We start from the raw sequence: 18,097 nt of genomic DNA, 5'->3' as shown, positions 1-18,097 counted from the left end.
TTTCGCGTTGTCATCTTAAAACAAACTTCCATACGAATATATATACATACATATAAAATGGTGTTTTTAATCAATTAATAAGGTAGTTTGTATTCAGCAGCTTTATCGCGAGCATAACTAACTATGTGTGTGTGTGTGGTGAGAGTTCAATTCGTTTGTTTGTTTATGCCATATTGTCTCCCATGGAGTCCAATCTAAACGCAGAATAAAGCAGCATATGAACTATACATTATCCTTAACTGTAGCATGTAAGTGTATATGTGTGTGTGTGTGAATCGTAAACAATCTAAAAAATGTAACACTAGTCTTCAAAACTTATTGTTTAGTAGCCATCGCTGGTGTTTTTATCATCATTATCATTTTTTTGGCCTGCAACCGCAGCTTCTTCCGCTTCTTTTTTGGACCAAACACAGCTGCTCCACTTTCCCACAATAAAACGCTCTCCAAGGCACAGCGCAGTCGCAGAGAGAAACCGAGAGAGAACGCTACGCTCTCGCACTCTCAAATGGGGGCACTGGGTTTGCTGTCGACGTCGCCGCTGCCGCCTGTGATAAGAGTTGAATTGAGTGTAAATTTGAAATTCGAGCATTTTGTGGTGTCAACCAACACACTCACCCAGCACGGCAAATGATTCCGAGTCGCTGGTATTGCTGCCAGGCCAATCAATGTCCGGCATTGTGGGCCATTCGATGTCATCCGCCGTATCCCAATCGACGGCACGCGATTGACTTATCTCGAAGAGCGACGGCGTACTGAGGTTGAGCACCTCTTGGCGCAACTGCAGCAGCAGCTCATCAAATTGCTCGCGTGTCTTGCACAGAAAACAAACGGCCAGCGACGGATCCATGGCACTGAAACTCAAACGCGCCGCATAACGCTGATGATAGCTCTCGTCCAGCTCCTGTTCGGCTTGCGTTGTCTTTTGACCAACAGCGCCAGCTCGCTGTGTGGTATGTGGATCCAAATAGAGAACTTCATCGTCCACATAGCCGAGGAAATACAGAGCCTGATTGGGACGGCCGCCAATCATGCCACAGCTACTGCTGAGTTCCAGGCAACGCTTTAAGGCGGGTATATAGATGGGATTGATGTCGGTGATGCCCAAGCGCAGAGGCACAATCAATAGCAGAGGCTGCCACGCCTCGCCCGGTTGTTGGCAGCGTTCAACTGCAAAGTGAGGAACGAGATTAAGACCATGTTGCAAAAAAACAGAAACCTTCTTAAATACATATATCATCCAGCACCACCGTGCTGTCCATGGCCACGTGCACCAGCAGCGAGCTCCACTCATCGAAGCGCACAAGAATTCTGAGAAAATATACAAGTTGTTTAGCAGTCGATTAATAGATAAGTTAAGCCAACAACTAACTCACTTGAGTATTTGCGCCACGGTGTTGGGTCCCAGCCATTCCCCAACCGCTTTGTTCTGTGACTCCCCCATCAGGGCAATTTGATGCAATGAATAGTAGCTTTTGCGTGTGTCCTCGAACCTCTGGACAATCTTCAGATAGGTGGCATCGCGACAGTCGCGCGTCCAGAACCAATCGCGACCCAAATGCAATTCAATCAAGGCCTGGGCGAGCACCATTTGGCCACAGCGCAGCATGCAGCCCCAGCCCTTGTCACTGGTCAGCTGCACTTCACCCAGCGGCACAAATCCATGACGATAGGTGCACCACAAGCGGGATTCGATGTCCCTGCGAATGACGTCCAGTTCTGCAATGGGTGAAAGTGGTTTTAATTTATATATAGGAAATTCTTTGTGTCTGACTCACTAAACTAGCAAGCGATAAGCGTTTTGAGGCTAAGATTTTTTTATAGTCTGATTGTTAGCTAAGACACAAACCATGTAGCAGGTATTCGCCTATAGAAGACACCAACTAGGTGTAGCTCTCAAGCTACACTTGCTGCACTCACCTTGTATAGCATTGTAGCGTTTGCCGAGCAGCCAAACATCCGTGTTGCGTTTGGGGATGTCCTCGGGTTCTCCGCTGCCCACAGCGTTGACCATGGCGCCTGCTAGGATGCTGTCGGGACCGAGATAAGCCTCAAAAACGCTGTCCATTCTGCGTGTTAACTGCGCGTATAAGCTAACCAGCATCTACTCCAACTCCCGCTCCCCAAGCAACGCCTGCAATCCTCCACAATGTCCGCAGCTAACGTCGACGACGCTGCTCAACAAATAAAATACAAATGACGTTGTGATTTTTCTCTTTGTTTTGGCTATTTGTTGTTTCCCAGGGTTGCTGATGCTGCTTCTTCTTCAGCACTTGCATTTGTTTGCTGGCTGCTGATTTTTAGTTACAAATAACTTACGTTAATCACTAAATGGATTCGTTTTAGTTTGCAATCTGATTTTACACTATTTTTCTTTTTTTTTCTGTGTTTTTATGTGTGCTGATTACAACGATAACAAAAACTGACGCTGGCAGCGACGTCAGCTGCGCGGCCGCTGTGTGTTGGCGTTGTGCTGTAATGACACTGGCATCATTATCGCGTATTTGTTTTTTAAGCATATATTTGAAGTACATGCAATTAATGCTTGACGAATGTGCACTTTTATTTGCAATAAATTAATTTTATTTTGCTTGCCTGGCTATTAACCATTTTTATTTACGTCCAAGTAAAAGCTAGTGTCATTCGACAGCGACTGAAGTAAACGATAATCTTTTGCATATCGATTACTGTTAGCGATAGACATTGTGTTCATGAAACCAGTGTTGGAGAGCCAAATTAGTGTTGCGAAGTGCTTAAATTGTGGCGCGTTAATTGAAACAATTGAAACCGAATTTATTTGCTAAACTTTTAAACCACAAAATTTGTTATTTAAGTCGATAAATGGATCCTCCTCCTGCTCACTCTGCTGCATCTGCTCCGCATGCGGATCAGTTACAGAATCCGCCACTGCAGCCGCTTTCCGCGCCGCCTGTCGCTGTTTCTTCATTCGTTTCTTCTCCACAACTTTGGCAGCTGTTTGTTGCTGCTCCGGCTGCTGCTTCCAGTGGGGTACAAACTGCACACACCAATCAAATAGATAACAATAGAAATCAAACATGAGCAACGAATCCGCCAGCAGAAAATGCTGCACATGATAACGAACATCAGCACGATTCCGCAACAGATCATAAAGATTATAGATGAAGGCGCCACAAAACAATTGATTCATATGTGGACTACAATATGGATGATTGAGCAGCGAATTCAGTCCATTCAGCTGATACACCACCGACTGGAACTCCGCAAATGAATGAATCACCGTGGTGGAGTACAAGTCATACTTCTTCTTGAAGATCTCCTGCATATGGAAGTGGGGCAGCAGTTGCTCCTGCACCAGATAACAATCGGACTTGGGCACATGAGCCATGCGCTGCGGCACCGGCAACTCCAGCAGCTCTGGCTTAATGCCACGCTTCACGCCTTCTGCCGTCTGCTTAAGACGCACAGCGCGTTCCTGTTTGAGAATCTTGCCAAAGCGTCTGTGGAACTCCTTCAGCTCACGCTCGGCGGGTATGGTGACGTCCACAGTGCGCAGAACGACCAGACTGAGGATCAAGGCATGCAAATGCACCAGATCACAGTGCTCCGAGTTGTGCAGCCAATAGACAATGGCCAAAAAGTAAAGCTGCAAGTCCTTCGGCAACTTCTCCAATTCCTCAAAGAGCTTCTCGATATTCGCATGCTTCACCTGCTCCTTAAAGATTGCTCTCACATGTCGCGCATCTGTCGACGCGGGCTCGAATTCCAGTGCTGGCGGACGATCGATTGGGATATGTATATAACGCACATTGGTAACCCTTAAAGCTCGCGTTAAATATGTGTATTCCAAGGTTTGTGGATTGCCTTCCTCATCCAGTTGCTGCTCCACTTCCATGCCTTTCACATGGTGCAGCAAAGCGAAGCAATAGTTGAGTATGGGCAGCGCTAAAGCGTTGGCATCGTGGTGGGCAAAGTGCTCGATTTGCGGGTTGTTGATGTACTTGCGTAGATGGAGCAGATCCACAAAGTAACGTGAGAGATGCGCGGGATAGAGCTTGTCGAGAAACCATTGTGGGAAGAGCAGAGTTTTGTCTTCGGATTCGATTTCGGGAGCCTCCGATTCATCAGCTGATTCCTCATCAGAGAGAGATTTCTCTTCTTGTTGCTCAACATCGTCTTGTTGCTCTTCGTTTTCTTCTTGTTCCAGCTGTTCTTCCTGGTCCTCCTCTTCCTGGTCTTCCCCACCTTCATGCTGCTCTTCATCCTCCTCCTCTTCCTCAGGCTCGCTTTCTGCCTGTATATAAGGAAAAGCATTCTCGTAGTGTTGCTCAAAGAAGTCGTAGGAGTGACACAGCTCATTGGAGTAGCCCGAGATGGCTGCCTGCACTTGGGCCGTGAGTGAATCTCGCTGTGACTGCAAGTAAATGCATTAGATTAACTAAATTTACCTTTTATTAACTTCAACTTACCTTCTTTAGCCTGGATAGCACTTTATCCAGCGCCGACTCCGCTGTTTGATCCTTTAGCCACTCCAAAATGACACGAATGCGACGCTGTTGCTGCTGCAACTTGCGACTGCGTCCCGCTTTGCCCATACCAGCGGTAAAGAAGTTGCGAAAAGCAGAGCTGTCAATAGAAATGCCATTAAAATAAAGGTAATCCTTGCCAGCTTCTCTCTCAAACTTACCGTGCAATGTAATCGTTGCCCAGCAGCGCAGCAAACAGCGGCAGCTTTTCGGGGCTAAGTGCACCACGTCCACACAAATGTTCCACGCGATAAATGCAACAGTCGAGATACTTGTAGCGCTGGCCAGGATTAGACTTCGATTGCTGCTCCTTTTCACCTTTTTTGATGCCCGCGACAATCTTGTTGGACTTGGTGCGTTTCTCCACATGTTTTGCCTGATGTTGACGCAGCTTTCCTGGCTGCTTGGATTGCTTCTTTTGCTTGCTCAGCACCTTGACAGTCAAAGTGATCAGTGGAATATACTTGACATTGTGTATATAGAAATCGGAGTCATAGCTCAACACCGGGCAATTTAATTTGCGTGCCAGCGCCGCCAGCTCATCGTCCGCCTCGAAGACACAACGCATGACAGGCACTCCACAATCCCGCACCGCATCTACAAAGACTTCCTTGAGATGCAGTGGAAATAGTGTGATCGAGGCACAAGGATTAATGCGCTTAATCACTGCGATTTTGCCACGCAAACGTTCACCAACTGTGCGCAACTTGCGCTCCTCATAGCCGCCATCCATGAGCACATAAGGACGTATGGAGCACTCTGCGAGCACTTGAAAAAATTGGACAACAGCGCGATAAAAATCATCGTAGTCGCCACCAAAGGCGGAATAGCTGCCGGTTACGTCTTTGTAAAGATTGCATGCCAGGTTATCGCCATCGATAACCAACGCGGTGTTGTGCAGTTCATACGGTTTCAAATAGATCTCAGCACGCTGTGCTATATAGCTAGTTAAGCCGCGCACACCCATTTAACAAAATTCAAAATAAACTTTGTTTACGTTCGTTTGAAAGCGCGTGTTAGAAACACATGTTGCATAGTGTTGTAAAGTGTGCATGTATAAAAAGTGTTACCCATCAAGGCAAATAACAGCTTAGGTATAATTATATCTGCTTGTAAATTAAATATAAATTGAGACCAAAATAATGTCATATTAAGTTAAGTTAAGTTATTTTTTTGTGTTAATTTTAAGTTAATTTAACGTTCAGAAGGTTGTTTACGCTATTTTGAAAGTCGGCTAACGGACTGTGCGCGCATGCTAACGCAAAATGATTGAACGCAATGTTATGCTCCGTTTGTTTTTGGTATTTTTGGTGTAACACCGTTTAGTGCATTTTGTCGCAGAAGCGGCACTGTCACACTGGCATCAGACTGTCGCTGTCAAGCAAATAAAACGCTTGTACCTTCGTCCGTAACGTAACGTAACGCGAGTGGCACTGAAGAGAAAAAAAGTAAAAAGTTTCAAGCAGTAATTAAAACCAAAATCAAATACAACTACCAATATCGAAATAAACAAGCAAACACAACGAAAATAACGAACTAAATGCAAATCGAAAATTATTGTTTAATGCAAGTGTAATTCGCCGTGTGCAATTCCCATCGAGTGCCTTTCTAAATGCGAGCGAGCGAGAGCGCGTGCATATATACGGGTTCCGTTCGTTCCGCAGCAGCAGCAGCGTATCGTATTTTCCTTTTGCTTTTGCCACTTAACGTTTCGTCGTGAGTGTGTTTTTGTATGCGTGCGTGTGTGTGTGTTGTTTTTGTGCTTGTTCAACGTAAAACAACAGCAGCAGCAACAGAAGCAGCAGCGGCGTCAGGTAGAAGAAAAAACGCAACACCAATAAAACGATTAAAAATTGAATCAAGTCAAAAACAACAGCAGAGAGACATCAAAATAAATATACTAAAGCAAAATAATAGTATAGAATAGAAATTCGAAGACTGCAGCACTTATTTGTTTTAATTACTTTTGTGCGTCTTCGCTTTGCGCTCGCATTCATTATTATTTTTTTTTGCTGCTTCTTGGATTTTCCTCTTCAACACATCACAGCAGCCATCGAAACAGACAAAATCCAGCAACAACAACAAATACCTCCATCATCGGTGTGAGCGAGCGCGAAGATCACTTTTATACGTATCGTAATCGTATCGTGAATGAATATTCTTCTGTCCGTATGTGTGTTTGCAGAAGGAGCGAACGAGAGAGAAAGAGCGTGCGGTCGGTGCGTTTTGCGTTCGTTGCGTACGTGTTTTGAAAACATCAATGTGTGCGTTTGCCGTGTATTATAGTGTACGTGTGTGTATGGGAGCCCAACAAGCATTTATAATAAATAAATTGTTGCTAAATAAATAAATAAGCATCAAGAAACGGCAAAAGCGTAACAACAACAAAATTGTGAAAAATCTAAAATTCAAAATTCAAATTTTTAAGACGAGTTTAAAAACGCTCACACGAGTTAAGAGCATAAAAGCAACACATAAAAAAAGCTCGCAAGTGTCTCTTTTGCACTCAATAGAGAGTGCAAATTATTGATGTTGTTGTATGTGTGAGTGTTGAATTGGAATTTTGACAGTCGAAAGTTTTTGTGGGATCAATTTGTCATCAATTTGGAAGCTGCTAAACTTTGGAATACTTCTACGACTTTGCACTCAGAAAGAGATAGAGAGTGACAGAGAGAGGCGCTCAACAAGGTAACTGTTTATTCAATTATTATGCTTGTTCCTTTTCCAATTAGTTGCAGCGGTCGTTGCTGCAGTTCCTGGAAAGCAGGGAGGGGGTCAGCTTCCCGCTCACGTTTCCTGTCTTCCGCACAAATTTCACACGTCCTACGACAATTGCAATTTCATCGTTGCGATTCCCACGCCTAACTCAGACACACAAACATTTACTACGTGCGCTGTCAGGTAGCAAAAGAAAACAAATTTCTCGCATTACCCAAAAATTGTAGAAAAATGTTATTGAATGCCACCGTTGGTGGGCGAAATGAAAATGTTCTAGGGCAGCGTGGAAAAATTAGGCACACACACACAGAGACACGCATACATGCGCAAAATGTGCCACCCGCAGTTTCCTGCAAAAAAATGAAGACATGCAAAGTAAATAGAATATGAATAATAAATAATGATGATCATTCTCAATGGGGCGAAATGGCAACTGCAATTTGGCACAATTTGCAATTGAATCTCGCCAGAGGGCGCTGGTGCTGCTGTGCGAAATTGAAACGCCGCTGGCGGCCAAATGAAGTTTTGGCATCATTAGACAATTTGTGTCGTTGTTGTTGTCAAGCTCTGCTTTTTGGCAAGTGGTTTATTGAGCACAAAAGTTCATGGGGCGCCTGCTGCAGACCAGCCCCATCCCCATATTTTCAAATCTGTCTCGACTGAATCTAGGAGTTTAAGTTTTACTGTTGCGACAGCTGCTACTCTGCTCTTTCTCTCTCTCTCTGATTTTATGAATTTTGCTGCATACAATAAAAAGAGCATAAAATGCACTCACATGAACAGTGACAGCTGCCGTAGATCTGTGCATGTGTGTGTGTGTGTGTGCGTCTCAAATGACACTTGCCGATGTCGCTGATGCCGTCGCAGTCGCCTGCACATTTTTCTATAGAATTTCCTAGTAGGAAGTGCAGCAAAAGCAAACAACACTTGACAATTGTCTTTGGCATTGCACTGTTGTCTCGCTCTCGCACCTGCTATGGCTGCAGCCCTGGCTTAAGACCAGAGCACAGCAATAACAACAACGAGATTGCTGTGAATGCATGTGAATGTGCGTATGTGTGTGTAGGTGTTTCTTTCTTCCTTGTGCTCTGGTTTTGTCTTTGCTTTACTTTGCTGTGCTTTGCAATCTTCTGCTATTCCACATTGCAAGCTTATCTCAATTATTCAATTGTCTTTGATTAGATGTGCAAATTTGTCTAATATTCTCGTTGCTAGCTTTCTGATTGTTGATAATGATTGCGCGGAAGTTGCCGTTTAAAGCTGTGCAACTAATTGTCGGCCATTTGTTATTTGTCTCCGATCTTCGTTCCCCCTCTCTGTCTCATTCGGTCTCTGTCGCTCACTTTCTCAATTACTGAATGAGCTTTTGGGTCATAATGTGTCTCTGCAAGCACCTTCCCCCTTTCTTGCCCCCTTCCACCCACGTCTTGACCTACAAGTCGACATAATTATTTTACCGACGCGCGCATTTCCTGCCCATTTAATTTTACTGTTTAGATTTTAAGTATTGGGCAAGGCGCGCATATTAGCTAATAAAGTAAATCCAAAAAAAGCTTTGCGCACAACATTTTTAAATTTCCCATCGATGAAAATTCGTTTTTGAAAATGCAGCGCGCAGCTGGCGAACGAAACAACAGCAACAACAAATAAAGTAATTATTTCCTTTCACAAGCTCCACAAGCTCAAAAGCAAAGAACAAAAATAACAGCACACCACAAGAAAAAAAAAGAAAAAGGAAAAGAAAGAAGAATCGCTGCTGCGTACGTCAGTAGCAGTGGCAAAGCAGCGCAGTGGCAGAGGACGTTAGCGTACTCGTTCACGTTGTTGTTGTTGCTGTCGTAAGCACGTGCAGCGAGAGATAGCGAAGCAATAGAATGAACAAAGTGAGAAAGAACTATTAATAAATAATAAAACATGCGAAATTTGCATTGCATCTGCCCTCTCGCTTACTCCCGCTGGTCTGGTTTTGAATCAAAGCGGAACCCAATTGGGATTTGTGAATGAAAACGACGACCTTGCCGTTTACGTCGAGCTTACGTTACGAGACAAAACGAAAACGATTTTGCATTGATCATTGATCAATTGAAAGCCAAGCCGGAACCCAATTTGATTGATGAGTGATCGTAAGAGCGTGGAAGAGTGACAGAGAGGGGCAACAACAGACTTGCTTACGTTGAGTTTACGTTACGTACAATATCTGGTTTGTCTCTCTGCGCTCTCTTGCTCTCGCTGTCTATGTCTTTGTGTGTGTGGGTGCTCCTCTGCCATTAAAACTTGAGTTGTAATTTCGCAAATGTTTGTCGCTAATAAATCATGCCGTTGTTGTCTGTCTGTAAATTCTGCGTTCAATGCGCCAAATTGTTGTTGTTTCTGTTTTTCTTCAACTACTTTGTGGCCTCCTCCTGTGTGGCTCCCGTGTGACGCTTACGTCATTTGCCTATGCAAAATAGTCATCGTATAATTCCTACATACATACTTGGTCATGTTTTACAGTTGTCAATCGGGGGCTGCTGCTGTTGGCCATACTTTTTTCTTCTCTTTTTGTAGGCTAAACATTTTTGGCGTTGACGCCAGCAAAAGTTATTGAAAGTAGGTAACATTTGAGTCATCAGTTTTGTGCTTTTATCTTTCGTCAATATTCGTAAATAAGCGCAGAAGATTCCAGTGCAAGATCAAAATAATAAACTAAGCCACAGTGGCTACCCGCTATAAAGCATTTTCCATTTTTCATTTTTCCATTTCATTGTTTACCTTTCTTAGTTCACAAAAATAAAAAATGATTTGCCGTGTGCATAATTCGTGAGAATTTCGTGGGGTTAAATTTAGAGTCTAGACACATTTTCATAATCCAATAAATTGTTATTAATGGGTGCGTTAATTGCGAATAATGTAGACATTTGTTTTGATTTGCAATAACTCAGCGAAAGCACTCATGAATGGATCAATGAATGAGGCTACGCTATAAACAAATCCAAGTACAAATGTGCCTTAAGTTGTTCTGAACTGAACTGATCTCTTGTCGATCTCGTGATCTCTAGTGACGTCACAATTGATTTCCGAGCTGCAGCTAATGAACAGTGCTTAACCCTAATTGATAGGAATATTAAGTATACGCCAAGTTGTTGTGCATTTTATTTATGAACTCGCCAGTTCTTGGAAGTAATCTTATCAGGTGGTATGTCTGTCGACTTGTTGCCTAACTGCTTGGGTCAACAATTCAATACACAATAGATAGTGTAGAAATACCTGAGATAGGATTGGCTGGGGGAGTTAACTGGATGTCTGTCTGGTGACGCTCCAAATTCCCACAGTTCATAAAATATGTGCGCTAAGTGAATCATTAAACAAATTACAAATTAGTATGCCAGTTATAAATAGCTTAAAAAATAAAATAAAATTAAGAAGAAAAGAAGAGCGTAGAAAATAGCGTAGAAATAGAACTAGAGAAAAGCCGGCAGGCACAAATACACAACAAAAATACAAAACACAAAATAGGTAAACATGTTGAATATGTCCATCAATGTTGTGTAAATATTGGCGCAGTATGTTATGACTGAGCGAGTCCACCACCCACAGTCATCACTGTAGACTGTAGACTCTAGACTGGGGTCTGGGGAATGAAGGCGTTCTTCTACTTAGATGACGGTATACCTTTTAAATTGGATGATAAGTCATGAGTTTTATAGTTTACAGCTAACTCAATGCGCATTGTTTGGGTTTGCTTTTAGCCAAAACTAAAAAGAAAAAAACATGATGATGCATTCTTGTTATTCTTTGCAATCACAAATAAAACCCCAGGCTACAAGAATGTGCTGAGCATGTAAATAAACTTTGAAAAATTGGCAATAAATGGGATTAGATTGAAGTTTAGATATAAAGTAGTTTATACCTTATTTTCGGGAAGGGAAATGGAATTTTAAACAGTTTTACTGAATATTATAAGATTTTAAAACACATTTGGCTTTATCTCATTTTTAGGATCTATTACTTTATTTTCTAGCAGAATTCAATTTGCATTATTCTGAAGATTATTTGTTTCAATTTCAGTTGTTTTCATTTTGAGTTTATATTTTGAGAAGAGTTTACTTTATTTTCTTGTAAACAATACTTCACTTTTCAGTTCTCATAAGTTTTACATTGATTACATGCATTTTAAACCACTTAAATTATATTTATATTTATCTGAAATGCATCTCCTTGAAGCTGCCCCACAATGTAATAAAAAGATCAAATTTATTTGACTGCAGCTGTGAGGATAAACATTCGGTTAGTCGATATAAAACTCTATGAACTGCCCTCGTAGATGGATGCACTATTGCTATTATAAACAATGTCTGACGACCGATCTTGCCCCACAAAATTCTGGCAGTTTGCCGCTTATGTAAACATTGTTATTTTGACGCTCTCTTCTTCTTTGGTTCTGCTTCGTCTTCTTCCCATTTCCATTTCCATTTGTCGGTTTCCATTTTCCATTCGGTGGAATGCACAATTTGCAGTTGCTTTTGAGTGATAGATGTGAGTATTCGCCTTGACTGCTGCATCACTGAACTATACTCGAAGCACTATTTCCCAAAAGAGCTTTATCTTCGTCTGGCAGTCGTTGGGTTGTAAACCAGTTTCCCCCTCCCCACCTCCCCAGTTGGCCCCTTCTTCGAAAAAATTGCGCTGTCGAAAAACCACACAAAGTGAGAAACCACAATAAGAATTCCCATAATTATAACAATGCCACACGGTTCCAAAACCCAAAACCGAAACCAAAAACGAAATGATATCCAAGAAGAAGAAAAAGAAACTTAAGAAGAAGCAGCAGCAGAGGCAGCTGAAGCAGAAGAAAGAATCAAACTTGCCTTTGAAATTTAAACTTTTTTGTGGTTACAAGTTTTATTTTTTTTTTCTTTTTTCGTTTTCTAGACCACAAAACTTCTCAACCAAGTCAAAGCCAAAGAAGTTTTTGTAGGCTGCCAAAACAAAAACAGAAACAGAACCAACACAATAACAACAACAGCGACAACAACAACAACCACATGTAAAGGTGTGTGTGTGTGTGTGTGTGTCGGAAGAAGCAGTCAAAAAAAGACAGCGCAAAAGTTTTCTCAGCTCTGAGTATTTTTTTTCTTCTCTGTATTTTCTTCTTGAACAAAACTTTAACAACTTCCCAAGATGGATAAGAAATGATGGCGGGTGAGTAGAGACGGGGGGACAGGGGAAAGGGGATAGGGGTAAATCAAGTTTGTAAAGATAAAATAAAACACTCAAATCATATAATACGACAATGACAATGACAAAGCACAAAACGACGACATTTAAATTGAGCTCTCTGCATGGAAGCCAAAGCCGAGTGGAAAAAATAAAGATAGTTTGAGGTGTGGAAAATAGTTAAGAGCAGTTAAGAGACGGTCGCAGAATAAGTCGAGAGTACTTGAGAATGTGCCGTTAGTACAGTTGAATCAATTAAAACGCCAACCGCCATTTTGTCAGCTTGTTTTTTCTTTATTTCAATTAGAAGCGCGTTCTACAGAGAGAAAGAGTTTGGGGAGGGGGGAAGATGAGAGGGAAAGGGGAACGTGCAACGTTGCGCTCCAGAAAAGGCGCCCCGTAAAATGTGTCATGGCTGGCAGTTGAACTAAATTGCCGCAGCTCAATCATTTGTCTAGCACCTGAGGATGAGGATGATGACCATGATGACGATGTTGACGATGACAATGACGTTGTGTCTCTCTAATCTGTCGGTCTGTCTGTGGCGTAATTTGTTGGCTTCCTGCAACAAGCGGCTGCACATGCGCCGCTTGGCTACACACACAATAAAAATACAACACACAACAACACTTCACTCTACTTGCAACAGGAGGATTCAGAACCTCAACCACTCACGGCTTAAAGCCACATCAGTTGGTTACAGTTTCGGGTTCAATGCGCTCTCATTTATTTTTTTGGTGTGTGGCATGCCACAACAACAACAACAACAACAACAACGATTGATAAACAAACGCCGCAGGGTAACGCAATTATTTCGGCAAATTAAGGTGCCGCCACGACCTGCTTGCATATACTATATAGTAGTATATATAGCATACACGATATATGGATATAAAGCTGAGACTAACCACTAATTACGCCCACACCATAACTTGACCCAGGCTATAAGCCAAGTTAAAGGGAACGCACGTGCCGCGGATTTGCTCATCATGCAGCAGGGAACGGGTTAAAGCCAAACAATCCAACAAAATGGTTGCAAAAACGAAATATGTTTGATCAACTTTGAAATGCCCTTGTTGAGGGAGGAAACTTTTCGAGAGAGAAAAGCTTCGAAGTCAAACCTATATCAGGTTTTATCAATATGTGATGAATGTTTTGATCAATTATTATACTACAATTCAAGTAATTTTGGATTTATTAATTTGATTCATTTTACTGTCTTAAACTTGCCAAAGTCAATCATTCCCTCTACTATGTTGTTTTATAGGGTATCTACAAAGTTGCAGACATTCGGGGCGCGCTCTGTTGTAATCCGTTCGTAAAACCGTTTTACTTTTTTCTCAGACTCTTATGCGAATTTCGCAGTCATGCCTCTGATGTATTTGTTGTTGCTGATTCCATTCCATTATTGTTGTTGTTGTTGCCTTTGTTGTCTTAATGTTTCGCACACGTCAACGTTCAACATAAAAAAAGAAACACACAGAAAATATAAAAAAAGAGGAAGAAATGACGACAAAAAAGGTCACACACCTTCTTGGCTTTGGTTTTCGTGTGTGTTCCATTGCCAAAGCGTTCCACTCAAACCCTCACACTGATTTGCACATTGACTAACCCCAAATTCGAAAAAAGTTTGCGTTGTGTCCAAGCCAAACGTCGAAACCCGGGACCCCAGATCTTGAGGGCAGGACAACACGATATTTGTAACGATGCGAAGGTGCGCAGGTGCGACGCCATGTGCATTGTCATCGTTTAACCCTCTGCTTCAATTTCAATTTCGTAAATTGAGTTTATATTTCGATTTATTGACACGGACTGCCAACGACGTTGCGAAGTCGAGGACTTCTCTGACATTTATTGGCATTTGTTGTTGCAAGCTTGCGTTTCGTGGCGCTTTAACGAATTATGCGAGGCATGCGACCGAAGCGCGTTGCAAGCAAGCAAGCAGGCAAGCTTACATACAACAAAATGGCGACCACACAAGTACAGTTATGGAGCGTGGGGTTGCTTATTCAACATCATATGGGGGATGAGCTAGCAAAATACCTGCTACGGGGTTGATAACTTCAATTTTATTAATCACAAAATCGGTTGCGGCTCTTTTAATATTCTCTAATTAAATTCCTCTCTCTTAAGTGATTATTAAATTATTACTATCAGATAAAAATCAAAATAAGAGCAGCTGTTGCTTTTTGGCGGCGTTGCCAAACTTCTCACTTGATCTTTTCTAGATGATCTGACTGAATAGAATTCCCAGCAATTTCAGACTTAATTCCCTTTTGCAATCTGAGCAAGCCCTTGAGCAGTATTTTGTTTTTGGGAAAAACTAAATAACAAATGAATGAATCTGAAATGTCATTGTGAAATCTGACAACAGTGCCCTTTGTGTTGTTGCCACGTGAACGTGTTGCAAACAAAACATATGCACAACAAGTAGAAGTAGGAATAGAACAGAAGAAAAAAAAACACATCCTCATCCTGATGAAAAATTTCCACTTGAGTTTTCCCTCCATCTCATTCATGCATAAAGCAACAACAATCGTCTTCCGTTTGCTCAGCAAAACAGCGACATGTGTTTGAGGAGTTGAAGTCGGAGTCTGTTTCTTCTTCTTCGTTAGCATAATCTCAATTTTCATTTTTCACCTGCCTAAATGGACAGACAGCTCAGCTCAGCCCGCATGTACTTAGCCCTCAAACTGCTGCTGGCTGCTTATCAGCGGCAAAACGGGCAACTAAATGCCAAAGAGGGGAGAAGAGAGGAGAGGAGAGGAGGGCAACATGATCACGCTCTTGAAAAGCAACAATTTGTCTATTATCTTCTTGGCTAGGCCAATTTGCTCGCTCCGTCTCACTCTCAGTGCCTGATGCTGCCTTTTTGATAAATGTGCCGTCGTCTTCGTTGTTAAATCTGCTGAATCCTGATTAAGTGAACTATTATGCTCGCCCATTCTCCGTCTCGCTCACTCACTGACATGGCTGCTCTTGCATTCGTCATGCATGTGTAGACACACAAGAAGCAACAGCAGCAGCCGACGACGACGACGACGCTGACGCCGCAGCCATCAAATATTGTTTATGTTTTCAACACTAACACACACACGTGTGCAATGGGAGAGCGGGAGAGTGACTGCGTGTGTATGTGAGCACGCACATTGCACTCTTTCTAATCAGCCGAGCGAACGAACGCTTGTTGCATTTTTGTACCTGCTTGACCTGTGTATAGTTGTCGTTGTTGTTGTTGTTGTTTTTGCTGTTCTCTCTTCGCTGCACTCTCCTTCAACTTCTGTTCTGTATCTGTTGCATTTTGCTGTGCTCTTGATCCATTTCCATTTCTATTCATTTTGTGCGTGTTGCTCATTACGCGTCTCTTTCACATTCTGCTGTTATTGCAGTGCTGACAATTTAGCTATTTCGCGCTAGATTTAGAGGTTTAACTTATCATTTTTCTTAGACAACTTTGTATGCAAAACTATTTATGTTTATAAATAAAAATTAGGAGTAAATGTCCATTAACTTTTTATTTTAGTTTAATTATCAAATCTAAAAATATTGTAAATAAAATAATATTAATTTAGGTGGTTTTTATAAGAACTATTTTAAAGCTTATTGAAAGTTTCGATTTAGGCCAGAAATTTCCTTGTAAATTGTCCAATATAATTTAGAAAATATTTTAGATATCTCTTCGTAAACGTTTTTGTTATGCTGATATAGCGATCTTCAGGCCAGATTAGATGGCAGCACTGTGACTGCTACTGCGGTTGCTGTGTGACCAGCTTCATTGAGCTTTGCTTGACTGCAGTCACGTCAATGGTACGTGATTTATGTTGTTGTTGTTATGCTGGGTGGTAAAAGATTATTATAACGTTCTTTTTCCATGGAAGCGCTGGACATTCATTCCCAACAATGTTGTTGGCCAGCGGAATATTACAATTTAATTGCTCCGCATGCCCCAGGAGGTTGTGCAGGTTGCGTAATTGCCGATCGAATGCAGCAACAACAACATCGGCAACATTATGCTGCCACTTAATGATCAGTTGAGGCAGATAACAAAAATGTAGCAGTTATTAACCAAATTACACAATATTAAAAGGCTCAACTTTGTTTTTTTTTGGGTTGCTAAACAATAATTTGCGATGAGCTGCACTAATTAAATGCAAATGCGAGTTGCGAAACTAAACCAATTTATTATAACAACATTAAGTTTTATGACTGTTGTTTTTCGACTGCAATTCTTGAGTTAATTGTGTTAAAAGCAGCCCTCTTCTCTTTTACTTCTTGTTTAATGCGTCAGAATGCAGAAAACAAAAAACTTTATGACGCAATTTGCCAAATTGACTAGCCACATTTCTTACTTTATTGACTGAGCCCCACCCACAAATTTTGCGGCTTTGGCCATAAATTTTATTTGCCCATCTGCGCTATTTTTTTTGTTGTTGAATTGGTTTGCGGCAAATATTTGTGAGGCACTGTGTGTGGAATTGGCATGGAAACACGTCAACTACTCATTAAGATAAGCGAAGCCTGCCTGATTTGATTTACTAGACGCGAAACAGGAGTTGAAAAATGAATGAGATATGGGGAAAATCAGACCAACCGACTTGGCAAATGTCGCATGCAGAATGTGCAACGGTGGAATAGGAATTTTCTGCCAGACTGGCAACGTCTTAAAAGTCCCGGTTTCGCGGTTTTCCATTTCCTTTAGCTTGTTTCTTTTTTTTTTTTGGGCACACGCCAGCTGTCGGGACTCGGGAACTACTATACTCAATATATGTACGTATATGCATATATGCATAGTCTATATGCCGCCCTAGTCTATGCCTTCCTTCCTCTTTATACAATATATATTGTGTTTTTTTTTTGTGTTTTTGGTAATAAATTGTGTGAACATGCAAAGGCAATAAAATAGCAGCGCAGCCGTAGACACATTTGCAATTTGGCGAGTGAGGGGGTTACCCTAGATTCTGTCATGGTGGCAATTCTGGCAACTCGCCAGTTACTCGTGCTAATTTTACTCGAAATAACTGTGTTTTTTTTTCATTCGCTGCTGCTGCTGATGCACTCTGCTGTCGCTGTTGCAACTCCTACAAAAGTGAGGCAAGTCGAGGCGTCGCCTACAGCTCAAACAATTAAACGACGCGTCGCCGTCGTCGACGCTCTGATAAACAAGGCAGATAACCGACAATAAGAAGAAGAGGAAGACGTTGCTGCTGCTGTTGCTGCTGCTGCTGTCGTTGTAGTCACCTCTTAAACGACCAACCGACGACCACACAGCACACTTAGTTACCAAACAGTTTCAGCGCCCTTCTCACTCCCTTTTTTTTTTTGTCTTTACTGCAACTGAATGCAGACAGCATATGCTACACATTTCACTTGTACTTGCTGGTTGGTCTTTTGTTTTTTTTTCTTCTTTTTATGCCTTATTTTTTTGTTACCAATAAATTTTCGAAATGCCTTCTTAACTTACCGTCCAGTGCAATTTTTTCATTAGCACATTCGCTCAGGTCGCTCGCTGGGTTTTGCAGCCTGTGGGGGAACTTCTATATAATTGTAGCTGAGGGTCAAGAATACGAATGCGAGTATGGGACGGTTACAAATGTGTCTACTAAATAATTGCCACAATCGGTAAATTTCAACAGCTTTTTAGTGGTGACTGGTCAGCTGCGAGGTGTGTTTGATAAGTGCCT

General features: G+C 41.9%; 3 protein-coding genes across 4 annotated transcripts in view; 1 reads left to right on the top strand and 2 right to left on the bottom strand.

Moving 5' to 3' along the window:
• Positions 1–47: 47 nt before the first annotated feature.
• Positions 48–2,462, bottom strand: LOC132799044 (cysteine protease ATG4B). 2 transcript variants are annotated; one of them, XM_060811175.1, is made up of 6 exons: positions 2,317–2,462; positions 1,918–2,171; positions 1,374–1,716; positions 1,229–1,308; positions 616–1,167; positions 48–545 (listed from the first exon to the last, which is right to left on the bottom strand). In XM_060811175.1, the coding sequence occupies exons 2-6, from the start codon at positions 2,099–2,101 to the stop codon at positions 502–504; spliced, it is 1,203 nt and encodes a 400-aa protein (XP_060667158.1). In that variant the 5' UTR covers positions 2,102–2,171; positions 2,317–2,462; the 3' UTR covers positions 48–501. The 2 variants fall into 2 exon arrangements, with proteins under 2 accessions (XP_060667158.1, XP_060667157.1); XM_060811174.1 differs by having other exon boundaries at positions 1,918–2,443.
• Positions 2,463–2,713: 251 nt separating this feature from the next.
• On the bottom strand, positions 2,714–5,626 carry LOC132799042 (protein asteroid). The gene is made up of 3 exons (XM_060811172.1): positions 4,664–5,626; positions 4,446–4,602; positions 2,714–4,390 (listed from the first exon to the last, which is right to left on the bottom strand). The coding sequence occupies exons 1-3, from the start codon at positions 5,467–5,469 to the stop codon at positions 2,798–2,800; spliced, it is 2,556 nt and encodes an 851-aa protein (XP_060667155.1). The 5' UTR covers positions 5,470–5,626; the 3' UTR covers positions 2,714–2,797.
• Positions 5,627–5,860: 234 nt separating this feature from the next.
• LOC132799043 (protein Star) overlaps positions 5,861–18,097 on the top strand; it is a 31,352-nt gene continuing 19,115 nt past the window's right edge. The window contains exon 1 of the mRNA XM_060811173.1: positions 5,861–7,190. The gene's annotated coding sequence lies outside the window, so the exon portion shown is untranslated. The remainder of the gene's footprint in view (positions 7,191–18,097) is intronic.

The sequence above is a fragment of the Drosophila nasuta genome, chromosome 2L, assembly GCF_023558535.2.
Source record: "Drosophila nasuta strain 15112-1781.00 chromosome 2L, ASM2355853v1, whole genome shotgun sequence".
Taxonomy (NCBI): domain Eukaryota; kingdom Metazoa; phylum Arthropoda; class Insecta; order Diptera; family Drosophilidae; genus Drosophila; species Drosophila nasuta.
The sequence above is the reverse complement of the archived record's forward strand: the minus strand, read 5'-3'. Positions and strand labels throughout refer to the sequence as shown.